The 26,848-nt window shown below is 47.9% G+C and overlaps 1 protein-coding gene across 4 annotated transcripts; it reads left to right on the top strand.

Moving 5' to 3' along the window:
- Positions 1-26,779, top strand: LOC147100987 (coatomer subunit zeta-1-like). 4 transcript variants are annotated; one of them, XR_015073428.1, is made up of 10 exons: positions 2-143; positions 7,761-7,829; positions 7,932-8,013; positions 10,199-10,290; positions 13,037-13,092; positions 14,617-14,694; positions 15,287-15,338; positions 15,451-15,559; positions 19,058-19,096; positions 26,276-26,342. XR_015073428.1 is itself a non-coding variant. In XM_085966134.1 (9 exons), exons 1-9 carry the CDS (start codon positions 57-59, stop codon positions 26,642-26,644), a joined length of 924 nt encoding a protein of 307 aa, XP_085822260.1. In that variant the 5' UTR covers positions 1-56; the 3' UTR covers positions 26,645-26,779. The 4 variants fall into 4 exon arrangements, 3 of the variants coding, with proteins under 3 accessions (XP_085822260.1, XP_085822262.1, XP_085822261.1); XM_085966134.1 differs by lacking the exon at positions 15,451-15,559 and having other exon boundaries at positions 1-143; positions 26,276-26,779; XM_085966136.1 differs by lacking the exon at positions 19,058-19,096 and having other exon boundaries at positions 1-143.
- The last annotated feature ends 69 nt before the right edge of the window (positions 26,780-26,848 follow it).

The following is a 26,848-nucleotide window of genomic DNA, read 5'->3' as shown; positions in this document are numbered from 1 at the left end:
CTGGGAGTCATCCAGAATCCCGTCATACACCGTTGCAGCCTAAAATAAACCCTCCTATGGCGAGGGAGCCAGTCAGAGAGGCTGGGAGTGGATACAAGATTTGTCCACGTCGGCAGTACCGCAACATGGAGCCCTCAGCGCTGGTACGGTGTGTAGTATTTTAAGCATTTTTTACCCCCTTTAGGTCATGTTACCTTCGGTGGGAGCTGCCTGTCGTGAAGCAGACTGTGAGAGAAGGTGAAACCAGCCTTTCTGCCCCCACACCGCCTTCTCTTTCTCTTGTCGCTGAATTGGCTAAGATTGATTTTTTTTTTCTTAAAATTTTTCACATACCAGGTTGCACAGATATAGACCCCGGGCAGGCTGCAGGACTCTGTGTCACAAAACTTAACCGGGTCTCGGCGACAAGAATCAGTCGCTAACTTTGTAAAATAGTGGGAAATAAAACTAGAAGATAGTTCAGTAAAATGCAAGGGTTGGCTCTTCTCAGTTTGTGTGTTTTGGGGGGGCGGGGAGGCAGGATCATTCAGGAAAGCTTGTAAAGTTGCAACAACAAAAAAAAACTCAGCGTCAGTTGGTGTAAAAGCGGCAGAAATGATTTTAATTTGACTGAAAAAGTCCGGAGGTTTTTTTTTGCAGGTTTCGATCTGGGCTGAAACTGATTAATGTCGATATCGCGCGTTGAAATGCAAAGAAAACGTTTATAGAAAGGTTTTTAGTCCGACCTTAAATCCGATTTTTTTGGAGAAAAAAACCCCCCGTCGGATGAGGTTATTGCCGACTTGCCCCGAGGATCCACCGAGCCCAGGTCTCCCAAGCCGAAGGTTCTGTCACACACTCCGGCTCTGTACCTGAGGAAGTCAGTGCATGACAGAACTTCGATTTGGAAAGACCCCCATCGACAAACTCAAACCAGGCGAACTGGCTAAAGACTACAAACCTCCCCAGCTCTTAAACACAAGGCAAATCTTTAGTTTAAAAAAAAACTTTTATTGATATAGTTTAATTATTTATATGCATCTATCAAAAGGTTAACTTTTGTTACAAAGTTTACATTATGTATCAAAAAGTTAACTTTTGTGACTTCAAAGTTTGTTTCTTCAAGAGCTGCGAAGACATACAGAAGGTATTTTAAAGTGTGTGTAGTTTTTTGAGCGCTCTGTGAATGATTTGAGCTGTGTCCATGTGCAGTTGTGGTGATCCATCTGGGTCAATCTGTGATGTGGCGTCGGCGGGGACACGTGTAACGCTTCCGGGCAGCCTGTGTCGGGAGAAATGTTGGTTGCTGTGAATTGCCAATGGATCAGTCCGCATTCCCAGTGACCAAACGCAGCTTAACTCCTGCCTTTTCACAACTCTGGTGCATCAGGTTGCTTTTCAAGAGAATGTGCAGCGCTCCCTTCAAATCTCATTTCTATTTTTTAAAGTCAAGGGGGGCAGACGGGGGGAGGATTCGGGTTAATTTCTGTGTTTTATTGCTGCTGATTTAAGTTCTCTGCTAAGTTAAACACTAAAAGGACTTGTTTGCATATGTAACCGTCGCTGTATCTCCATTCATTGTCTGTGACGCACTTTAAGAGGTGACTAGGTGCTAATAATAAACGGTGTGTCTATTGACACCACTGCCAGCCAATGAATTGGAGGCGGGGCGGGACCTGGGGCAGAATTTACAGAAAACAATGTCTATTTAAAAAAAAGTCTGCAGTAAACACACCACCTCACCGAAAAACTGCAGCAACTTCTCCCGATAAACGCGGTGATACCTCCAGCAAAATGCTGTGAGTGGAGGATAGTTGTAGACAAACTATGTGCCTAAAATCAATCCCAGTCATTTGCAGCAATGATTGACGGGGCAATTACCCAAGTATCATTCTGGCCCGGAATAGTGGTGTCATTATATGCAATCCTACATAAATACAAGGTCTCCACATCATAAGGCACTTGAAAAAATTAACTTTTATTAAAAATAAAATGAACATAGGATTACATGGGATATACAGCACAGAAACAGGCCATTCGGCCCAACCAGTCCATGCCGGTGTTTATGCTCCACTCGAACTTCCTCCCATCTTTCCTCATCTAAATCTATCAGCATAACCCTCTATTCCCTTCTCCCTCGTGCTTATCTAGCCTCCCCTTAAATGCATCTACACTTTCCCTTCAACCATTCCCTGTGGTAGCGAGTTCCACATTCTCACCACTCACTGGGTAAAGAAGTTTCTTCCGAATTCCCTATTGGGTTTCTTGGTGACTATCTTATATTGATGGCCTCTAGTTTTGCTCTTCCCCACAAGTGGAAACATTCTCTGTATCCACTATCAAAAGCTTTCATAATTTTAAAGACCTCTATTAGGTCACCCCTCAGCCTTCTCTTTTCAAGAGAAAAGAGACCCAGCCTGTTCATCCTTTCCTGGTATGTATACCCTCGCATTTCTGGTATTATCCTTGTAAACCTTCTCTGCATCCTCTCCAGTGCCTCTATATCCTTTTTATAATATGGCGACCAGAACAGTACACAGTGCTCTAAGTGTGGTCTAACCAATGTTCGATACAAGTTTAGCATAACTTCCCTACTTTTCAATTCTATACCTCTAGAAATAAACCCTAGTTCTTGGTTTGCTTTTTTTTATGGCCTTACTAACCTGTGTTGCAACTTTTAGTGATTTGTGTATTTGTACTCCGAGATCCCTTTGTTCCTCTACCCCACCGAGACTCTCACCCTCCAAGTGATAAGTGACCTCCCTATTCTTCCTACCAAAATGTAATACCTCACATTTATCTGTGTTGAACTTCATTTGCCAATCATATGCCCATTCTGCAAGTTTATTAATGTCCTCCTGTAATTTGTTGCAGTCCTCCCCAGTATTGACTATTTCCCCCCCCTAATTTGGTGTCATCTGCAAATTTGGAAATTTTGTTCTTGATTCCAAAGTCTAAATCGTTAATATAAATTGTGAACAACAATGGTCCCAGCACTGATCCTTGTGGAACACTACTACCCACCTTCTGCTACTGTGAATAGCTACCTTTTACCCCTACTCTCTGCTTTCTGTCTTGAAGGCACTAGTCCCATCCCAACCTTCCATTTTTTATTGATGTGCCTGTAACATTTTACAATTTTTCTTTGTTCCTTGATAATTTAATTTCATTGTTACTCTTTGCCTTCCTAATTATTTTTTGACATCTCTCCTAATCTCTTCGTATTCTCCCTTATCATGCACTCCCCTGCTGTCCATGTACTTAATATATGCCTCTTTCCTTGCCCTCAATTGTTCCATTATGGCTTTATTCATCCATGGAGTCTCATTAGTGTTTAGTTTGCTCTTTCCTTTTAGCGGAATATATTTTTCCTGCACTCTGTTGGACACCGTTTTAAATGTTTCCCATTGTTGTTCTACATCGCTGTTTGCCAATATTGTTGCTCATTTTATTTTCCCTATTCTATTCTCAGCCCCTCAAACTCAGCTTTTCTCCAATCTATTACCCTGGTTTATGTCATACTTATGTCCTTCTCAATTATCATCTTATAGTGTACTATATTATTGTCACTATTGCCTATATGTTCCCCTACTTTTACTTCTCATATCTGCTCTGGTTCATTCCCCATTACTAGATCCAATATTGAAACCTCCCTTGTGGGCTTTTTACATAGTGGGTTAGAAAGGAGTCCTGTACACATTGTAGGAACTCCATTCCATTATCCCTTTACCTACCTCTTCTGTCCAATTAATATCAGGGTAGTTAAAATTCCCCATGATTATTATTCTATGTTTTTTGCTCATTTCCCTAATTTGTCTGCATATTTCTTCCTCCACCTCCCTTCCACTATTAGGTGGTCTGTAGACTACACCTATTAGTGTGATTGATCCTTTATTATACATAGATATCCACATGGATTCTATTTTTGTCTTGCTGATAGCTGCGTCGCTTTTTTCTACTGCCAGTATCTTATCCCTAATAAATACAGCTGCTCCACCTCCCCTTTTCCCCTCTCTATCTTTTCTAAATATGTTCTACCCTGCAATGTTTAATTCCCAGTCCTGATTTTTCTGTAGCCATGTCTCGGTAATCCCTACTATGTCTGGTTCCTCGCAATGCATGATTGCCTCCAGCTCCCCTGTTCTATTACAGACACTATGTGCATTGCTGTACAGACAGTTTAACTCCTTTTTAATAGGATTTCCCCTCCTTTTTAACTATCTTTTTAGACTCCTGTTCTATAACTCTATTTATTCCCTTGCCATGAATGGCCTCCCTTACTTTATTCTTTCCTATGCTCTCTTTTCCTATCTTGTTTATAATTAGGCTGGTTACGTTTCTTGTAGATCCCTCCCTCCATCTTACTAGTTTAAAGCCTTTGCCAGTTCCCTATTTATCCTTTCCACTAGGGCACGGGTCCCATCCCGGTTCAGGTGGGGCCCGTCCCATCAGCGCTTTCTGCATTTCAACAACAACTTGTATTTATATAGCGCCTTTAACGTAGTAAAACATCCCAAGATGCTTCACGGGAGTGTTATCAGACAAGAAAACTGGCACTGAAGAATGAGGCATTAGGACAGGTGACCAAAAGCTTGGTCAAAGAGTTGAGGCGGAGAGGCTTAGGGAGGGAATTCCAGAGCTTGGGGGCCCAGGCAGCTGAAGGCACAGCCGACAAAGGTGGGGCGAAGGGAGTGGTGGGGGGGATGCGCAAGAGGCCAGAATTGGATGAGAGATGCGATCTGAGGGTTGTAGGGCTGGAGGAGGTTACCGAGATAGGGAGGGGTGGGGGGGGGGGGGGCGAGGCCATGGAGGGATTTGAACACGAGGATGAGAATTTTTAAAATCGAGGCGATTTCAGGACAATCCACTCTACAGCCAGCTGGATGGCGATGCCGGTTCACTGGCAGTCTGTCAGAAACCATCGGCAGGGTGTTGGCTCCCGGGTGGATCGGGCATCATTCCCACTGCCAGGTTTTACGATTTGCCCCAAGTCACTTTGTTTCTCTTGCTCCGAGAGAGAGTCGATCTACCTCCGAGGGACCCTGACCACTCCACCTTTACTCTGCAGACACTGACTGACCTGTTGTTTTTCCAGTGGTTTCTGGTTTTTGTTTCTGATTTCCAGCACCTGCAATTTTTTTCCCCTTTTTTTATTGATATTTAATTTTCTGTATTCACCACCATCTCCTCCTTGTGACCTTTGAACTGAAGATAGGAATTTATCTCAGAAAATCGTGGGTACAGGCTAGTGTCCTGTCAAGCCTTGAGATGCTGTACACTAACATTCTGTGTCACGAGTGCCATACACTAAGATGCTAAGGTTCTGTGTTACCAGTGCTGTACACTAACACTAATGTCACCTCGGTACACAATTTACATAAAATCCCATCTAGCAGACATGGACACAGTGTCAGCTGTGGCTCAGTTGGAAGCACCGTCGCCTCTGAGTCAGAAGGTTGAAGCACAAAAATCCAGGCTGACGCTCCAGTGGGAGTGCTGCACTGTCAGAGGTGTTGTCTTTCAGATGACATGTTTAAACTGAGGCCCCATCTGCCCCCTCAAGTGGATGTAAAAGATCCTGTGGTGCTAATTGAAGAGCAGGGTAGTTTTCCCCCCCCCCCCCCTGGTGTCCTGACCAATATTTATCCCTCAATCAACATCATTAAAACAGATTATCTGGTCATTATCACATTGCTGTTTGTGGGAGCTTGCTGTGTGCAAATTGGCTGCCATGTTTCCTACATTACAACAGTGACTACACTTCAAAAAGCACCTCATTGGCTGTAAAGCGCTTTGAGATGTCCTGAGGTCGTGAAAGAGCTATAGAAATGCAAGTCTCTTTTTCCTGTCACCTCGGCGCACAATTTACATGAAATTCTGAAAGACGGCACCTCTGACAGTGCAGCGCTCCCTCAGCACTGCACTGGGAGCGTCGGCCTAGATTTTGTGCTCTGATCTCTGGAGTGGGACTTGAACCCCCAACCTTTTGACTCCGAGGCGAGCGTGCTACCAACTGGCTACAAGTCTGATCGCCACAGGCTGAAATATTCCACGTAGGGTCTGATGTTGGCCTGAGCAAAAGTTCAAGAGAGAGGGGCGCGAACTGGCGTATCCTGTCCTTCAGTGGAACTGGGATCAGTCCCAACAGGCAAGGCAAAGCAGGGACAGTAAGAGGTCCCCGTGCTCCTGGCCTCCTCCTCGCCCCTCTCCTCCCCTTGGCTCGAGCCTTTTGTTGGCTTTGCTTTGACCTGATCATTTTGTCAACCAGGCTGTTGAAAGTTGTGTTTGATGCATTTGGCCTTCTCTCTCTTGAATGGGCAGCTCTTCCGGCTTAATGCCAGATGGAGAGGCTCAGTAAATATTGTGTTACAAAACATGTTTGCTTTCCATGGTGTGCTGTTCCTGAAGGACATCGCCATTGGGAGCCTCACTCTCTTACTGTATAATTACAGTAGAGTTTGTGCCAACTAAAGGGGCTCTAGGAGGCCAGTACAAAACTAAGAGCCAAATCTGCACTGTTGTTTTTACACTGATTGGGACTGTAAGGCCCCAATTTTAACTCTGCACCCCCCCCCCCCCCCAACCTGGTGGAAACTGGGCTGGGGGAGCAGTTATAATGAGTGGAATGACTTCTTCACCACCCCCCGCCCCACCTCATCATTCCGCTGCCTTCACGTGGGATCCTGATATTAACCTGCCATTTTGAGCAGGTGAGTGGGATCCGATTGGCAAATTTAGTCGGAGGCTCGAGCAGGGGAGGGGGTGCAGTAACCGGTTCACACCCCACCCCCAGGCCAGAGCCTGCCAGGAGGGGGATTGAGCGCAAGAGGAGGCCCAGGCAGGTACGTTTTTTTTATGTTCAGTTTCCTTGTGGGGCCAGGAGTGTTCCTTCGGACCCCACAAGGATGTCTTGGGCCTCTCTTTGGGCTCCCTCCTCCCCCACCACTTAACTGACTCTGCCGGGGACAGAATCGGCGGGACCCTTTAATAGCGGGGTCTTTGATCGTGAACCCAGTCTGATGGAAGGTCAAGGCACAGGGCAGATCAACACCTCGTCACTGGCTGGTTAGCTAGAGCAAGCTTGCATTCACACAGCAACTTATCGCATCTTTAGGACGCCCCAAAGTGCTTTACAATCTATGAATTATTTTTTGAAGTGTTATTTGGGCAAGTGTGACAGCCAGGCTGTGCACAGTAAGGCCCCACAGTCAGTGAATGAGCAGATGATGTGTTTTCTGTGGTTTTGGCTTGGTTAAGGGGCAGGAGAACTCCCCAGCTCCTCTTCAAGATAGTGTCACGGGATCTTTTACATCCACCTGAGAAGACAGACAGAGCCTGGGTTTAACATCTCATCCGAAAGACGGCACCTCCGACAGTGCAGTGCTCCCTCCGTACTGGCACTGGGAGTGTCAGCCTGGATTATGGGCTCGAGTCTCTGAAGTGGGACTTAAACCCACAACCTTCTGACTCCAACAGTGCCACAGAGAGCCATGGGTGACACTGGTTGAGGAGTGCCGCCTGTTGCTCACGCTCCCCTCAGTCAGTTTCCAGGTTCCCCGCAGGAACCCGAGACGGAGATTGTATGGGGCAGAAATATAGCGGCAGACCGATTCACCCTCTGGCACTAAACCAACTCCCCGTGAGCAACATGATGTGGCATTGACAGCAACTCAAACCGTAACAGGAGGTGGGTGCTCTAACCGATTTAAAAAATGTGCCCTAATCATAGTTCTGGTTGAAATTGTCCATTCTTTTGTGTTTCCCTCGTGTTGTGTTTTTAGGAGCCATCTCTCTACACCATCAAAGCAATCATCATCCTGGACAATGATGGGGAGCGTCTGCATGCCAAGGTAACTCCAAAAGGTTGCAGTTTGAAAATGCTGTTGTTTCCTCAGTAACGTCCATGGGAATGACCCTATCTCTTTTTTTCCTCCCTCTTTCTCTCTCCTCAGTACTATGATGATACATATCCCTCCACCAAGGAACAAAGAAGTTTTGAAAAGAATATTTTCAGCAAGACCCATAAAAATGACAGTAAGTGGACTGCAATCAGGAGTGGGCACCCTGGCTGATTTCCCCCACCCCCTCACTAGACCAAGGGGAAACAAGGCCCATCCTACTGCTGCCCATAATGCTGCTTGCCTGAGATCAGCTGATCGACACTGACCCCAGACAGGGCCCTGGGATTGCGGTTTGTATCGCTCAGTATCTCACTGGGTGCAGAATTGGCCCACTGAGCCATTGCTGTAGATGATCTTTTTAGAAAACTTACTTTAAAAAAAAAAAAAAAATAATAATAATTCTCGGGATGTGGGCATTGTTGGCAAGGCTGGCATGAATATTGCCCATCCCTATTTGTCCTTGAGAAGGTGGTGATGAGGAGCCGCCGCCTTGAACCACTGCAGTCCGTGTGGTGAAGGTGCTCCCACAGTGCTGTTAGGGAGGGAGTTCCAGGATTTTGACCCAGCGACAATGAAAGAAACGGCTGATGTAAGTCGGGAATGTGTGTGTGACTTGGAGGGGAACTTGCAGGTGGTGGTGTTCCCATGCACCTGCTGCCCTTGTCCTTCTAGGTGGAAGAGGTCGCGAGTTTGGGAGGTGCTGCCGAAGAAGCCTTGACAAGTTGCTGCAGTGCATCTTGTAGATGGTCCACACTGCAGCCACGGTACGCTGGGGTGGAGGGTGTGGATGGGGTGCCCATCAACTTGAATTGAAAAACAGTTCAAAGTTACTGAGACCAGGAAAAGGTCACTGAGGGTTTGAGTGCCCAACATATCGAGAGCAGGTGGCTGATGTCTCTGATATCTGGTTTGTTTACGTGCACTAAGAGTTGACAGGTGATTTTTTTTTAATGAGATTATGAAATTCTCCCTTGTGTAACAGTAGACTGTGGCAGATGGAGTTCAATGTGGGGAAGTGTGAGGTCATCCACTTTGAACCTAAGCAAGATCGATCAGAGTGTCTTCTAAATGGCCAGAAGCTGGGAAGTGTGGAGGAGCCGAGAGATTTAGGGGACAGGTACAGAAATCACTAAAAGCTAGTGGACAGGTGCAAAAAATAATTTTAAAAGGCTGATGGAATGTTGGCCTTTATCTCAAGGCGGCTGCAATACAAAGTGGTGGAAGTTATGTTAGTTATAGAAAGCTCTGGTCAGACCCCCTCTGGAGTAACTGGGTTCAGTTCTGGGCCCCGCACCTCAGGAAGGATACATTGGCCTTGGAGGGGGAGCGGCGCAGATTCAACCGGATTGATACAGGGACTAAAAGGGTTAAATTATGAGGACAGGTTGCATAGACTAGGCTTGAATTCCCTTGAGTTTAGAAGATTAAGGGGTGATCTTATTGAGATGTTTAAGATGATCAAAGGAGTTGACTGGGGAGAGAGAAACTATTTCCTCTGGTGGGGGGAGTCCAGAACAAGGGGACAGAATCTTAAAAAAATTAGAGTTAGGCCGTTCAGCAGTGATGTCAGGAAGCACTTCTTCACACAAGGTTGATCCCTGGGATGAGAGGGTTGTCCTATGAGGAGAGATTGTGTAGAATGGGCCGATACTCTCTGGAGTTTAGAAGAATGAGAGGTGACATCTTTGAAACATGCAAGATTCTGAGGGGGGATTGACAGGGTAGATGCTGAGAGGCTGTTTCCCCTGGCTGGAGAGTCTAGAACCAGGGGGCGTAGTCTCAGGATAAGGGGCCGGCCATTTAAGACTGGGATGAGGAGGAATTTCTTCACTCGGAGGGTCGTGAATCTTTGGAATTCTCTGCCCCAGAGGGCTGTGGATGCTGAGTATATCCAAGGTTGAGATTGATAGATTTTTGGACTCTAGAGGAATTATGGGGATCGGGCAGGAAAGTGGAATTGTGGTTGAAGAACAGCCATGATCTTATGAATGGCGGAGCAGGCTTGAGGGGCCGTATGGCCTACTCCTGCTCCTAATACTTAGGTTCTTACAAAGGGTAGTGGAAATCTGGAACTCTTCCCTAAAAAGCTGGGGATGCTGGGGGTCAATTGAACATTTCAAAACTGAGATGGATCGATTTCTGTTGGGCAAGGGTATTCGGGGTTACTTAACCAAGGTGGTAGATGGAGTTAAGATGCAGATCAGCTGAAAAATAAAGAATAGGCACTAGGGTGAAAGAGGAGAGGGGAAACTGGAGGGACAGAAGTATTTGATGATCCCAGCAGAATTCTGACCCTCTCTGTCCTTCAACTGAAACAGGTGAAATTGCATTCCTGGAGGGACTGACCATCATCTATAAAAGTTCTGTCGATCTGTACTTCTACATCATAGGGAGTCCACAGGAAAATGAGGTAAAAAGCAAACCCTTTTGCTCAGTAAGTGAAATACCGCACACGTATTGGGAGGCGCTAAGTGGAGAGCGGGCACCTCCGTGCAGATGGAGGTTATTGTCTATTCGTTCTGACACAGCCTCCTGGTTGAACAGTTCAGAACAACACTGGCAGGGGCCTCGAGGAAATCGGCCACTTCCTGCCACTCTTGGTTACAACTGGAATACCCAAGAATTGGGGAGAAAATAGAGGCATTCATGAGTCAGCAGGTTGTGGGTTCAAGTCCCACTCCAGGGACTTGTCACTCCAGTGCAGTACTGATGGATTTCTGCACCGTCGGAGGTGCCGTCTTTCGGATGAGACGTTAAACCAAGGCCCCGTCTGTGCTCTCAGGTAGACGTAAAAGATACCATGGCACTATTTTGAAGAAGAGCAGGGGAGTTCTCCCCGGTGTCCTGGCCAATATTTATCCCACAATCTACATCACTAAAACAGATTATCTGGCCATTATCACATTGCTGTTTGTGGGAGCTTGCTGTGTTTCCTACATTACAACAGTGACTCCACTTCAAAAAGTACTTCATTGGCTGTAAAGCGCTTTGGGATGTCCTGAGATCGTGAAAGGTGCTGTAGAAATACAAGTCTTTACAGAATTCACATACCTCTATTGTAATGCTCGGTACTATAAAGTAAGATAGTAACCAGGAGTAGTGTAACAAAGTAGAGTTTAAAAAGTAACATAGAGGAGCATCATTTAAAAATGAACATAGAGTAACAGTAATATTGAGTTACATAGTAATGGATTGTAACAGAAATGACTGTGGGGTAGATTTCAACTTTGTGCGATAGTGTAAAACAGGCAATAGTGAGTCGGCAGCCCGTTTTATATCGCTCCCTATTGACTTCAACTGAAATAAAAATGGGGAAAAACGGGCGGCCGATTCACTATCGCTATTTGAAACATATCAGATTCTGAGGGGGATTGACAGGGTAGATGCTGAGAGGTTGTTTCCCCTGGCTGGAGAGTCTAGAACTAGGGGGCATAGTCTCAGGATAAGGGGTCGGCCATTTAAGACTGAGATGAGGAGGAATTTCTTCACTCAGAGGGTGGTGAATCTTTGGAATTCTCTGCCCCAGAGGGCTGTGGAGGCTCAGTCGTTGAGTATATTCAAGGCTGAGATCGACAGATTTTTGGACTCGAGGGGAATCAAGAGATATGCGGATCAGGCGAAAAGTGGAGTTGAGGTCGATGATGAGCCATGATCTTATTGAATGGTGGAGCAGGCTCAAGGGGCCATGTGGCCTCCTCCTGCTCCTAATTATGTTCTTCTCACCCATTTTACACGATCACACAGTCAAAATCTACCCCCGTGTGTGATATTAGTGTATGAATGCTTAGTGCTTTCCAATGTCACTGCTTTGTGCACTATTTTAACCCATTTATTTTAAGCAGTTTTAAAATAACAAAGAAATGTCACGGGGATCTTTACACTCCTAGTACAAACAGCTATTTCTAGGTTAGAGCAACAGAGACATTATCTCTGGCAGGAGATCATTGCTGCAGCTCGCCTGTCCATCCAATTATCCCCTCTCTTTCTTTCCTGTGAGATCTCTCTCGCCCATTTATAAAATGTAACAACCATCGGCTCTTTCAGATACGCCAACTTGTCCATTACTTTCTGGAACTCTTTACATTTCCAGCTCTCCAACCCGCACTGGCAGTTTGCTCCATATGTTGATCACAGTTTTACTAAAGAGAGTGGGGTAGGAATTCCAGAGGCCCATTCTGTCACCAGATCCTAGGGTCAGGTGGGGCTTATGCCCATCCCATTGCCATTGGCCTGACCCCTTCCCAAATCCTGAGGGCGGATAATCATATGAGGGAGCAAGGAATAGAAGGGTACGTTAATGGTACGTAATGAAGTAAATATTGGGAGGAGGCTCGTGTGGAGCATAACCACCGGCTCAGACCAGTTGAGCTTATCCAAATCCCTGCTGCCCAAACCCTAACTCGCACCAAGATTCTAATCCTTGGTTTCAAATCCCTCCATGGCCTCGCCCCTCCCTATCTCTCGAACTTCCTCCAGTCCCACAACCCTCTGAGATCTCTCCTCTCTTATGCTCAGTCGGTGAGGATGATGACATCATTGACTTTAAGAGTTTGCAGCTGCCAAGGGGCACCAACATTTAACTGTAAATTAAACCAAATCTAAAGCAAATTTATTAAATTAAAATTTGATTCCGGGCGTCGATGATGCCCTAGGTACCCATAGGTTGCAGAGGGCCTCTCCGGGGACACCCGGGCAGGAGCATAGCTGTGGAAGAGAGGCAGTCAGTCGGGCCGAACGACCCTCTTGACTGCGTGTTGCCTGGACCAGTTTATGGCCACCGTGGCCAGGGCCTCCAGGATATCTGCGCTCCTCCAGTTCTGGCCTTGTGAGCAACGCCAATTTCCTTTGCCCCAGCATTGGCAGCCGTGCCTTCAGCCGTCTATGACCCGCACTCTGGAATTCCCTTCCTCCTTCTTTAAACCCCAGCTCGTCGACTCTCCTAATATCTCCGTGGGTTCAGCATCCATTCTTTTGTCTGATTACCCCTCGGGGAGGCGTTTTTCTATGTTAAAGGCGCTATATAAATTCAAGATGTTGTTGCATCAGTGTAAGTGTGGTTTTCGCCATGTAATACATTAGTATCACTGCATGAAGTGCCTCCAGTTACAATAGCGTGGGCTCCAATGTGATGTGTAACAGAGTCTGTCTGTTTGCAGCTTATGTTAATGGCCGTTCTCAATTGCCTGTTCGACTCTTTGAGCCAAATGCTACGGTAAGTGTGACTTTAAAACTCCTGTTTTTGTTGAACCTTTAATGTGTGTAATTACAGCCTAGTGACAACATTCTACCCCCCCGCCCATTCCCTCACCACCGATTCTAACCCCCTCCCTGGCCGCTGTCTCAGACTGTTTGCAACCTTGACCTCCTATTTGACCCCGAGATGAGCTTCTGATCCCATAACCCCATCATCACTAAGACTGCCTAATTCCACCTCTGTAACATCACCTGTCTCCGCCCTGCCTCAACCCATCTGCTGCTGAAACCCTCATCCCTGCCGTTATTACCTCCAGACTCGACTATTCCCACTCTCTCCTGGCCGGTCTCCCATCTTCCACTCTACGTAAACTTGAGCTCATCCAAAACTCTGCTGCCCGTGTCCTAACTCGCACCCAGTCCCGTTCGCCCCTCGCCCCCTGTGCTCACTGCCCCGTGTCCTAACTCGCACCAAGTCCCGTTTGCCCCTCGCCCCTGTGCTCACTGCCCCGTGTCCTAATTCGCACCCAGTCCCGTTCACCCATCACCCCCTGTGCTCACTGCCCCGTGTCCTAACTCGCACCCAGTCCCGTTCACCCATCACCCCCTGTGCTCACTGCCCCGTGTCCTAACTCGCACCCAGTCCCGTTCACCCATCACCCCCTGTGCTCACTGCCCCGTGTCCTAACTCACACCCAGTCCCGTTCGCCCCTCACCCCCCTGTGCTCACTGCCCCGTGTCCTAACTCGCACCAAGTCCCGTTCGCCCTTCGCCCCCCTGTGCTCACTGCCCCGTGTCCTAACTCGCACCCAGTCCCGTTCACCCATCACCCCCTGTGCTCACTGCCCTATGTCCTAACTCACACCCAGTCCCGTTCACCCATCACCCCCTGTGCTCACTGCCCCGTGTCCTAACTTGCACCCAGTCCCGTTCGCCCCTCGCCCCCCTGTGCTCACTGCCCCGTGTCCTAACTCGCACCCAGTCCCGTTCGCCCCTCGCCCCCCTGCGCTCGCTGACCTACATTGGCTCCCGGTCCGGCAATGCCTCGATTTTTAAAAATTCTCATCCTTGGTTTTTAAATCCCTCCATGACCTCGCCCCTTCCTATCTCTGTAACCTCCTCCAGCCCCACAACCCCTGAGATATCTGCATTCCTCCAACGCTGGCCTCTTGTGTATCTCCCACTTCCTTCACCCCACCATTGGCAGTCATGCCTTCAACTGTCTAGGCCCTACGCTCTGGAATTCCCTCCTTAAACCACTCTGCTCCTCCACCTCTCCTCTTTAAGCGTTTCCTTAAAACTTAGCTCTCTGACCCAGCTTTTGCTCACCTGCCCCAATATCTCCTGTGGCTCGCTGTCAAATTTGGTCTGATAACACTCCTGTGAAGCATCTTGGGACGTTTTACTACGTTAAAGACGCTATATAAATGCAAGTTGTTGTAATTCTCTGGTACCAATCATGGCCCAGTCAGGGAGACAGCCAGTAAATAAAATAATAAACCATATCTTCATTTTTTTTGGTAATCCGTTTTATATTTTTCAGGAAAAACGTGGAGAAGAAATCTCTGATGGAAAATATGGACGGGGTCCTGCTTATCATGGATGAGATTGTAGATGGAGGGTGAGGCCATTTAAATGTTTTTTGTACTTTTTCAGGCAAATCCAAGCTCTCGGGGGCATTGTAGGTCCAGAGCCTGTGAGTTTCTACCCATTTAAGGGCTAGATTATGAGGACAGGTTGCATAAACATGGCTTGTAGTGCCTAGAAGATTCAGGAAAGATCTAATCGAAGTATTTAAAGGAGTTGATCGGGTCGATAGAGAAGCTATTTCCTCTGGTGGGGGGAGTCCAGAACAAGGGGGCAGAACCTTAAAATTAGAGCCAGGCCGTTCAGGGGTGATGTCAGGAAGCACTTCTTCACACAAAGGGTAGCAGAAATCTGGGTGACAGTGTGAGGGAGCTGGATTAACATCAGTGGAGATACAGTCAGTAACACAGGGCGCTGGGGGAGAGGGGTTACTGAGTGACAGTGAGGGAGCTGGATTAACATCAGTAGAGATACAGTCAGTAACACAGGGCGCTGGGGGGAGAGGGGTTACTGAGTGACAGTGTGAGGGAGCTGGATTAACACCATTCAGTCACATACTGAATCCACTGTTTTACGTACTGTCCCGTGTTTTTACATTGATTCTGTCTTTCTGCCCCCTCTGACAGGGTTATTCTGGAGAGTGATCCCCAGCAGGTAATTCAGAAAGTGAATTTTAGGGTAAGTGTTCCCCCCCCCCCTCCCCCCTTTTTGCTCTCTTCTAGTTGTGGCGACTATATCTTCATTCTTTTCTCTCCCTCTGTCCGTCTCTCTCCCCCTCTCTCCGTGTCAGACGGTGTCTGAATCGGCCTATGGCTTCGTTCTCTTTGACTATCTGACGAACAGCGGGAGCAGCGACGACCCATCCCATCGGCCTCCCAATTAACGGGCGGGCAGCGCAGGTACGGGTGTGGACCGGTGTCTGGGTCGCACCTCACCGCATGCTGGTGCATGGGAGAGCCTGTTGGCACAGTGGGGACTTGCTTCTGATTGACGGGCATTCATCTGGCTGTTTACACAACTTCATTAGCACTGGTGGAATTGATGCTGTTATCTGATCTCAGCTGAGCAGGCATAAGGGAGGGAGAAAGAAAGAAGGATATACAGACAGGGTGAGATGAAGAGGGGTGGGAGGATACTCGTGTGGAGCATAAACACCGGCACGGACCAGTTGGGCCAAACAGCCTGTTTCTGTGCTGTAAAGTTTATGTAATGTAAAGTAACACTTGCATTTCTATAGCGCCTTTCATAAGAATATAAGTAGTAGGAGCAGGAGTCAGCCATACAGCCCCTCGAGCCTGCTCAACTCCACTCCTCCTTCCCGCGCTATCCCCTTATCCCTTAATTCCTCAAAATTTATCGACCTCTATCTTGAATATACTCAACGACTGAGCCTCCACAGCCCTCTAGGGCAGAGAATTCCAAAGATTCACCACCCTCTGAGTGAAGAAATTTCTCCTCATCTCAGTCCTAAATGGCCGACCCCTTATTCTGAGACTGTGACCCCTGGTTCTAGATTCCCCAGCCAGGGGAAACCTTTTCTCAGCAGTAACCCTGTCAAGCCCCTTAAGAATTTTCTATGTTTCAATGAGATCACCTGTCATTCATCTGAACTCCTAAGGAATATAGGTTAATCTCCTCAATCTCTCCTCATGGGGCAATCCCCTTCTGACCTCAGGATGTCCCAAAGCGTGTTGCAGACAATAAAACACTTTTTGAAGTGTAGTCACCAACCTTCCCTATAAGCTGCACGGCCATGCTCTCTGCTGGTCCCGCACGGCCCAGGAACCGCTTTCTCACTGAGTTTCACGTGTGCGAAACTGTGACTGGGTCGCACAGCCCCTTAAAGAGGCCGTGCCCCCCCCCCCCCCCCCAAAAGGGAATGTGGGTAGTCACTGTTGTAATGTAGGAAACACAGCAGCCAATTTGCACACAGCAAGCTCCCACAAACAGCAGTGAGATAAATGACCAGATAATCTGTTTTTAGTGATGTTGGTTGAGGGATAAATATTACCCAGGACACCGGGGAGAACTCTCCCCTGCTCTTCTTTGAAATGGTGCTGCACTGAGGGAGCGTCTGCTGAGATTAAGTGCTGGAGGCTCTGGAGTGGGACCTGAACCTACAACCTCTTGCCCCTCCAAGGCGAGAGTGCCACCCCCTGCGCCATGGCTGGCACTAAGAGGTTTACAGGTGATGTTTGGCGTATCTAGGCTGTGGTGGGGAACATCTCGGCTGGGGTTCCTGCTCCTGATCACCGCCCAGTGACCCCTGCGGGGAGGTGTGTGTGTGTCCACTTGCAGTTGAACAGCCTGTTAGCCACTGCTAGGCTTGCAGCTGCCCGCTTTGGAAATGCAGTTGTCAAACTTTGTCTGCGTACTACAACAACAACTTGTATTTATATAGCGCCTTCAACGTAGCAAAACGTCCCAAGGCGCTTCACAGGAGTGTAATAAGACACAAATTTGACACTTGACCTGCATAAGGAGAAATTAGGACAGGTGACCAAAACTTGATCAAAGAGGTCGGATTTAAGGAGCGTCTTAAAGGAGGAGAGAGAGGCGGAGAGGTTTAGGGAGGGAATTCCAGAGCTTAGGGCCTCAGTAGCTGAAGGCACGGCCGCCAATGGTGGAGCGATGGACATCACGGCTACTCGAGGCCAGAATTGGAGGAGCACAGATATCTTTGGGGTTGTGGGCTGGAGGAGATTGGAGACCGGGAGGGGTGAGGCCACGGAGGGATTTGAAAACAAGAATGAGAATTTTAAAATCGAGGTGTTGCCGGACTGGGAGCCAATGTAGGTCAGCGAGCACTATGTTCAAGACACTATATAAATGCAAGTTGTTGTAGTTGCATCCTGACTCAGCACCTCGAAGGGGAAAAGGGTTAAAATTCCAATGGAGCTTACACCCTGCATATCACACCCAGAGTGCAGTGCGACTCATACATGGGAGGTGAACGGTCAAAGTAAATAAACCAGCCCTGGAAATCTAAAATGAAAACCGCAAATGCTGGGAGTGCACAGCAAGTCGGTCAGTGTAGGTCAAGGGACAAAGACAGGTCACAGTTCAGGCATGACCCTTCCTCCGATCGCGCCGTGTTCTGTAGATAACCAATCATGCTACCGAGTCCTATTTGAATCCTCCGAGATCTCTGCACTCCGTCAATTCTGGCCTCTTGCGCATCCCCGATTTCCATCGCTTCACCATTGGCGGCTGTGCCTTCAGCTGCCTGGGCCCCGAGCTCTGGAATTCCCTCCCTAAACCTCTCCGTCTCTCTCTCCTCCTGTTAAGACGCTCCTTAAAAACTACCTCTGACCAAGCTTTTGGTCACCAGTCCTAATATCTCCTTGTGTGACTCGGTGTCAGATTTTGTCTGATAACACTCCTGTGAAGCACCTTGGGACGTTTTATTACGTTAAAGGCACTATATAAATGCAAGTTGCTGTTAACGGGCTCCGTCTCTTGGGAATTCTGACCATTTTCCCCCTTTCAGTTTCCCATTATCCTCTGATTTTTCTTTTATTTATTTTCCTGTAGTATCTTCTTTCTCTCCGATTTAAATTAAGGCAGCTGGAGGTTCTGTGTAGTAAGATCGTAAGTTTGTTCTTCAGGTTTCCGATTTGGTTCGACACACATCCCGTCCCTTCCCGTGCGAGTCCTAATATCCGGAATTGTGAATCTCCTCTAGCGAGAGCGCAGATTGGAGAATCGCGTGTGGCGGTCGCACAGGAATTTCAGAGCTCTAATATAACTCTTTTCTTTGGCACAGTGTCAGCTGTGGCTCAGTGTGCAGCACTCTCTCCTCCGAGTCAGAAGGTTGTGGGTTCAAGTCCCACTCCAGATACTTAAACACAAAATCTAGGCTGACACACCCGGTGCAGTGCTGAGGGAGTGCTGCACTGTTGAAGGTGCTGTCTTTATTGAGACACTAAACCGAGGCCCCCGTCAGCTCTCGGGTGGACGCAGAAGATCTCACGCACTATTTCGAAGAAGAGCTGGCCAATATTTATCTCAACCAACACCTTTTATATATAAAAAAAAATTACAGATTATCTGGTAACATTGCTGTTTGTGGGAGCTTGCTGTGAGCAAATTGGCTGCCGTGTTCCTACATTACTACAGTGACTACACTTCTAACAGTACTTCACTGGCTGTAAAGCGCTTTAGGATGTCCTGAAGTCATGAAAGGCGCTGTAGAAATGCTTTCTTTTGCATGCTCCACATATGATTATTTTCCTTTCCCTCTGATTTCGGCTGAACTTTGCAGCTTTCGCTTCTCCAATATCTACCCATTTTCGAAAGATGCAAAATTAACGTTCCCTAAGTTCTGCAGTGGGACTGTAGCTTTAATGATTTACCAGGCTTGAGTCTTATCGAGACTCTGTACTCTGTCCCTCCAGGTCGATGATACTCCTTTAACAGAACAGAGTATGGCACAGGTAAGACCCTTTGTGACAACACTCCTTTTTTTCACACACCATTCTTCAGTTTGTATCCACTCTGATTCACACCCCCCAACCCTTCATCACTGACCCTCAAATAATGAGGAAAAACTTTAATTGAAAGGCACTCGAGTGTGTTGCGGGAATTAATTCTGGCCAGAGACCGACCCTCGGGTAGGGAGGCTGGTGTGTGGGGAGACTAAGATATCCCCGAGATAGACGGCCGGGAGGGGAGGTGGAGTTTGAATTTCCGGAGATGGGGGGGTTCTCGGAAAATTAACGCCATTTCTGCTGCTTCTACCCTGGGGAGTTTCCGCAATCATCTGCCAAAGTTACAGAGGACAATCGGGAGAACCCTCCCCTGGAAATTCAACCCATTGGTATTGAGTGTTGGGAGAGAGCAGGGAGGAGATTTGTGAGGTGCTGACAGTCTTTATGAGGGAATCATTGGGCACTGAGGCGGTGCCAGTAAATTGGAATCCGGCTAATGTGGTGCCCAGAATTAAACTGGGGGACAAAACAGACACCGGCAACTACAGACTCGTTCGTCTTCACTCCATTCCATGGAAAATAAAGGAATCGATTATCAGGAGTAAACTGGAGGATTGTCTGTACAACAATAACCCGCTGAACCGCAGTTGGCACAGATTGAGACGGAGACGATCCTGTCTGATCAAACTCCTCGACAACTTTGAGGAAATGACAACCCAAGAGGGAAGCCCAGTGGCTTGAAGGTCCCAGGTTCAATTCATAGGAACAGGAGGAGACCATTCAGCCCCTCGAGCCTGTTCCGTCGTTCAATCAGATCACGGCTGATCTGTATCTTAACCCCATTTACCCGCCTTGGTTCCGTAACCCTTAATACCCTCACCCAACAAAAATCTATTGATCTCAGTTTTGAAATTTTCAACTGACTCCCAGCCTCAACAGCTTTTTGGGGAGAGTTCCAGATTTCCACTACCCTTTGTATGAAGAAGTGCCTCCTGACATCACCCCTGAACGGCCTGGCTCTAATTTTAAGGTTCTGCCCCTTGTTCTGGACTCCCCCCCCCCCCCCCCCCCCCCACCAGAGGAAACAGTTTCTCTCTAACTACCATATCAATCCTTTAATCATCTTTAAACACCTCGATTAGATCAGCCCTTAATCTTCTAAACTCAAGGGAATACAAGCCTAGTCTGTGCAACATATCTTCAGAATTTAATCCTTTCAACCCCGGTAACATTCTGGTGAAGATTTGTGGTCCGTGCTGAGTTTGTATGTCAAGGGGGACAAGGTAGAAATTGGGGAAAGATTGGTTCCGGCCTGGTATCAGGAATCCCGAGTACACAGAGTGACTAATACCTGGAATAGACTCCTGGTAGGGGAGTGGAGCCCGCCAATGCAGCACAATTGGAAAGGCAGTTGGAGACTGTGATGGGGAGAACTGTGAAAATAGGAGATAAACGAAGCAAATCACTTCTTCCTACTGTGCTGATATTTATGGAGATTGAGACCCAGAATGTTCTGTCCCTGTGTCAGTGTGAAGTCTGTTCCATCCCATGGCGCGCAGCGAGTGCGCAATCGCTGTCATGTTTCACTCTGTCTCCCACACTTTCCTGTCAGTCCGTCAGTGTTTAAAAGTTAGACTCTTTCCCTCGGTAACTTCTGCTTTCTTGCCATCGCTTTGCTTCCTATTGAAGGCTCTTGGTGTGTGTGTGGATGTCAGGTGATCAGCAATGTTCCCTTTTAATTTTTTTTGGGTGCGCGTCCCCTTTAAGGGGCTGGGCGGCCCATCCAAAATATCGCACATGCGCGTTTCTTCCTACTTGAGCTGGCTGCGCGGGAGCTGCAGAGCGGCGTGAAGCTTAAAGGGAACATTGGTGACCAGGCTCGAACGCGATTTCCCCCGTCCCGCCGCACAGACAGTTGCCCAGCCGACACTCCGTGTGAGGGATGTTCCCTCGACCACGGAGCAGGAGGACAGTCAGTACCACGGAGACCCGTAACCCCTCCTGTGAGGACATGCTCACGAGCGGAGAGGGGAGAAAATGCCTTGGGAACAGATGTTACTGTATTGATGATGTCAGGGGAGTAAAAGAGTCATAGATTATTCATAGAAACTCCCAGCACAGGAGGCCATTCGGCCGTCGTGCCTGTGCTGGCTCTTTGAACGAGCCGTCGTGCTCAGTCCCACCCCCCGCTCTTTGTCCGTAACCCTGTCAGTTCCTCATCCTCCAGAACCCGCCCACTCCCTTTTCAAATTATTGATGGCATCAGTTTCCACCACCTTTCAGGTGGAGCGTTCCCGATCCCGACAACTCTCAGTGGGAAAAAATTCTCCTCATCTCCCCAATGATTTTAAATCTATGACCTCTAGTTATTGATCCAAGATGACTGGAAATATTGAGCATACGCTGCGATATTTCAGCTGTTTGTTTCTGAGGGAGGGCGATTGTAGGCACAGGAGGCCATTTGGCCCCGAGAGTCTGTTCCGCCATTCAGTCAGATCATGGCTGATCTGCACCTCAACTCCATCGAACTCCGCCTTGAAAGCTCCAATTAACCCCCAGCCTCAACAGCTTTTTTGGGGGAGAGAGTTCCAGATTTCCACCAGCCTTTGTGAAGAAATACTTCCTGACATCACCTCTGAACGGCCTGGCTCTAATTTTAAGGATACGCCCCCTTTGTTCTGGACTCCCCCCATCAGAGGAAATAGTTTCTCTTTATCTACCCTATCAAATCCTTTTATCATTTTAAACACCTCAATCTTCTAAACTCAAGGGATTACAAGCCCAGGTAACCCAGTGTTACTGTGCGGTGCTGGGGGAGTGCATGTGCAGGATGTGTCTGCGTTGCATGTTCTAACCCAGTGTCTCCGTCTTGCTCATGTAGCAAATCTCCAGGAGGCTGGGAGTACCTAACAGTGTGTAAGTCTTTGTTGTGTCTGCATTACATAGAATTACATTGAGTGTACAGCACAGAAACAGGCCATTCAGCCCAACAGGTCCGTGCCAGTGTTTATGCTCCACACGAGCCTCTTCATCTCACCCTATCAGCATATCCTATTCTTTTCTCCCTCATGTACTTATCTAGCTTTCCCCTTAAATGCATCTATACTATTCGCCTCAACCACTCCCTGTGGTGGCGAGTTCCACATTCTCCCCATTCTCTGGGTAAAGAAGTTTCTCCTGAATTCCCTATTGGATTTATTAGTGACTGTCTTGTATTTATGGCCCCCAGTGTTAGACTCCCCCACAAGTGGAGACATCTTCTCTACATCTACCCTATCGAATTCCTTCATAAGGGGATAGGGGTTGAGGGAGTGGCACAGCACACTGGAGCGCCAGAGTGTGGCACTAGGGACCAAATGTGGTAACATAAGAAATAGGAGCAGGAGTAGGCCATTCGGCCCTCGAACCTGCTTCACCATTCAATAAGATCATGGCTGTTCTTCTACCTCATCTCCACTTTCCTGCATTATCCCCATATCCCTGATTCCCTTAATATCCAAAAATCTACCGATCTCTGTCTTGAATATACTCAACGACTGAGCCTTCACAGCCCTCTGGGATAGAGGATTCCAAAGATTCATCACCCTCTGAGTGAAGAAATCTATTAATTTCAATCTGTGCTATTAATTCATCTATTTTGTTGCGAATGCTTTGCGCATTCAGATATAGTACCTTTAGCTTTGACTTTTTTTTCTATTTTTCCCTGATGTCACCTTTGTTACTCTCTCTGTCCCTTCCTGACACATTCTGCTTATTTTTATCACAACTCTGCTCTGGAGCCTTGACATTTCTCTTGCTGCTTTTAAATTTACTCTTTCCTGAATCCTCCCACCCTCCCTTCATTAGTTTAAAGCCCTGTTTACTGCCCGAGTTATTCAGTTCGCCAGGACACTTGTTCCAGCCCGTTTAAGTGAAGCCCGTCCCAACGGAACAGCTCCCTCTTTCCCCAGTACTAGTGCCAGTGTCCCATGAAGCAAAACCCCTGCCTCCCGCACCACTCTGAGCCACGCAATTAACCTTCTAATCTGCTTATCCCTAAACCAATTAGTGCGTGGCTCAGGTAACAATCCAGAGATTGTTACCTTTTGAGGTTCTGCTTTTTCATTTGGACTCCAACTCCTCAACCTCTCAGCCGAACCACATTCCTAGTTCTACCTATGTCGTTGATTCCTAAGTGGACCACGACAACTGGATCCTCCCCCTTCCACCCCAAGTTCTTCTCCAGCAGTGAGGAGATGTCTTTAACCCTGGCACCGGGCAGGCAACACAACCTTCGGAACTCCCACTTGAATGGCCACCTGCACCAGGGTGCCATGGTCAGCTTGCTCATCCATCTTGCAGGCTTTTCCCTCATCCACACAGGCAGCAAGACCTCATACCTTTTGGACAAGGGCAAAGGCTGAGGCTCCTCCAGCACTGCACCTGGGGTCCCCTTACCTGCCTGAGTTGCAGTCACACCCTCCTGTCCCTGACCACTAACCAGACCTGTACCACTACCTAACCTAAGGGGTGTGACTGCTCCTGGATCAAAGTGCCGAGGTAACTCACCCCCTCCCTGATGCTCCGCAATGTCTGCACTTCAGACTCCAGCTCAACAACTCTGAGCTGAAGTTCCTCGAGATGCAGACACTTACTGCAAACGTGGTTGTCCAGGATCACAACGCTCTCCACAAACTCCCACATGCTGCAGTTGTGGCACACCGCCTGCACTGCCATCCCTATATGACCTTGTTCTATTTAATTAAATTTGTATTTAAGTAACTTAGTTTACAGTTTAGTTTCTTGACTGCTTAATTGATCTAGATTAAGTTACGGGTAATGAAATTAAATATCTACCTGGAACACACAGCACTAAAAGTAGTGTAGGCAAAAAGCAGCAACTCCTTCCCCCTCTTCTCCGAATTCCCACTCTTTTTCCAAATTCCCAAATGGAATACTGTTTAAATGCACTGCATTTAATTCCACTCTGTTCTGCAGAACTGTTGACTTTTATACTCTAGGAGCCTCACCCAATTTACAAGTGTTGACTCGGCTTCCCTGCGCCTGGTGATTAGCGCCTATTCAAGACAAACACTTCTAGCTGACTGACAATTAGCTGCCACTGGCAGGCAGTTTCTGTTAACTACAGTTTTTAAAGTTCTGGATTTAAATCAAAATGTTAAACTAATGCACTGCCTCTACCTGAGCGGGTGGGTGATGTAGAGAATAGGCAAGAGCGTTTCACATGGAGTGTTCCCCAGACTGAGTGCCATTGAATGCAAGGAGGGCATCTTTTCCCCCATTCCACACCCTCCCCCATCCAGCATAGAAGGCGGCCATTTGCCCCATCGTGCCTGTGCCGGCTCTTTGAACGAGCTCTCCAATTAGTCCCACTCCCCCGGCTCTTTCCCCATAGCCCTGCAAATTTTTCCTTTTCAAGTATTTATCCGATTCCCTTTTGAAAGTTACTATTGAATCTGCTTACATCACTCTTTCAGGCAGCGCATTCCAGATCACAACAACTCGCTACGTTTATAAAAAATTTTTTTTTTTTTAATTCTCCTTATCTGCTGGGATGGAGAGCAGGAGAGGAGAAGGAGGAGAGCCTTCGGGAGGGGGGAGAAAAAGAGCTGGGAGGGAGCAAGGTGCGGAGTTGGGAGTTTGGAATTCTAGAGCTGCTGCACCACCTGCTGGTACGTGTTGGTATAAGCACTGGACAAACCTGCATCAACACAGTACACGGGACAGGATGAATTGACCCTCTGCCCCAGCTCCACATCTGACCTGGCCCCGTGGAGCTTTATACTGGGACCTGAGCCTGCTTTAGATTCGTAGTGTCAGCTACAGACTGGCTCCCTCCCAAAAGGCATGGGGCGATAACAGCGCTGTGGGACCATTCACTGGAGCACCCCTGGCTGCTGTTCATGCTCTGCCTGGGGGTTTTGTGACTTTGCCAGTTTTGGGCTGGTGGATTTGGGGACATAGAAACATAGAAGACTGGGATCGGCTCAGGAAGTGAGAGCGGCAGCAGCTCCGATCATGAATTGTACAAATACCTCCGTGGTTCAGTGGGTCGCACTCTCGCCTCCGAGTCATAAGGTCATGGGTTCAAGTCCTGCGCCAGAAACTTGAGCACAGAATCCAGGCTGACGCTCCCAATGCAGTACTGAGGGAGTGCTGCACTGTCGGAGGGTCCGTCGTTCGGGTGAGATTTTAAACCGAGGATAGACGTAAAAGATCCCATGGCCACTATTTCAAAGTTCTATTGACCAGAGATTTGGACCAATCAGGCCACATAAAATAGACAGGCATTATTCTTTTAAATAATCTATATAAATATATATACACATCTTCAGGTCTAACACTGGGGTACAGTTCTGGTGGGTACAGGTCTGTCACTGTAACACTGGGGTACAGTTCTGGTGGGTACAGGTCTGTCACTGTATAACACTGGGGTACAGTTCTGGTGGGTCTGTCACTAGGAGTGGGAGATATTCGAGGGAATGGTTTGAGAGCATCACTGTAGGAGCATGTGGCACAATCTGGCATGTGTTGGTATCTCTGTGGGTTTTGCTGTGTTCTTTAGCACTTGCTTTATGGTAAATAAACACGGAGGTGACCCTGTAGTCTCGCATTCCTATCGCCTGCTCACCATATCGAGTGGATAGGAAGGACCTATTTCCCTTAGCAGAGAGGTCAATAACCAGGGGGCACAGATTAAAGTAATTGGTAGAAGGATTAGAGGGGAGTTGAGGAGAACTTTTTTTCACCCAGAGGGTGGTGGGGGTCTGGAACTCACTGCCTGAAAGGGTGGTAGAGGCAGAAACCCTCATCACATTTAAAAAGTACTTGGATATGCACTTGAAGAGCCGTAACCTACAGGGCTACGGACCGAGAGCTGGACAGTGGGATTAGGCTGGAGAGCTCTCTCGGCCGGCACAGACGGATGGGCCGAATGGCCTCCTTCTGTGCTGTAAATTTCTATGATTCATGCCTCAAACCCTTCTATCTCTAAAAACATATTCAATTGCCGATTGAATGCTGATTCAGTAGGCTGTAGAGGGGTGAGAAACAGGAGGTTAAGGGGGTGAGACAGATTTCTTTTGAAGAGAAATATATTTCATTTTTTGAAATGGGGTCCTGATAGCGGCGTGACCCTTTGAGGGTCAGTTGTACTAATAACCGCCCGTCTGGTTTCTTTTCCAGGTTCTCCAGTCAGCAAAGGAACAGATCAAATGGTCGCTGTTAAATAAAGTGGGAATCTTTCCCTTTTCCCTGTCTGCCCTTCCCGTCTGTCAAACGCTGCGAGTCGTTTCACAATCTCAACCGTGGCACCGTCATTCAGCAGATACAGATGAGGAAGGCAGGCAGGACCCGCCGCCCACCCCCCCCCCCCCCCCCGTCACCCAGCTCGCTGGCCCATCGCAACATCCAATGACCCCAGGGTTTCCGTCTCCATTTCCCAACACAGGAGCCCATTCTCATTCTAAAATGGAAAGACTTGCATTTAAACAGCGCCTTTCACGACCTCAGGACATCCCAAAGTGCCTCACTGCCAATGAAGTGCTTTATTGAAGTGTGGTCACTGTTGTAATGTAGGAAACGCGGCAGCTAATTTGCGCACAGCAAGCTCCCACAAACAGCAATGTGATGAATGATCGGATACTCTGTTCGGGCTGATCATTTGTTGTGTGAACTCGGGGGGCGGGGGAGGGGGCGGGCGGGGGGTGGGAGGGGGGGTGGGGGGGGGGGTGGGGGCGGGGGAGGGGGGGGGAGGGG

This window comes from Somniosus microcephalus, chromosome 24 (assembly GCF_052327205.1).
Source record: "Somniosus microcephalus isolate GS21.2 chromosome 24, FLI_Smic_1.0, whole genome shotgun sequence".
NCBI lineage: Eukaryota > Metazoa > Chordata > Chondrichthyes > Squaliformes > Somniosidae > Somniosus > Somniosus microcephalus.
The sequence above is the reverse complement of the archived record's forward strand: the minus strand, read 5'-3'. Positions and strand labels throughout refer to the sequence as shown.

Bases quoted from the DNA above. Each gene is read 5' to 3' on its own strand.
- LOC147100987 (XM_085966134.1), top strand. From the start codon at position 57: ATGGCGAGGGAGCCAGTCAGAGAGGCTGGGAGTGGATACAAGATTTGT. The intron at 8,014-10,198 runs GTAAGTGGACTG...CAACTGAAACAG, and splicing joins CAAGACCCATAAAAATGACA to GTGAAATTGCATTCCTGGAG. The intron at 14,695-15,286 runs GTGAGGCCATTT...CCCCTCTGACAG, and splicing joins GATGAGATTGTAGATGGAGG to GGTTATTCTGGAGAGTGATC.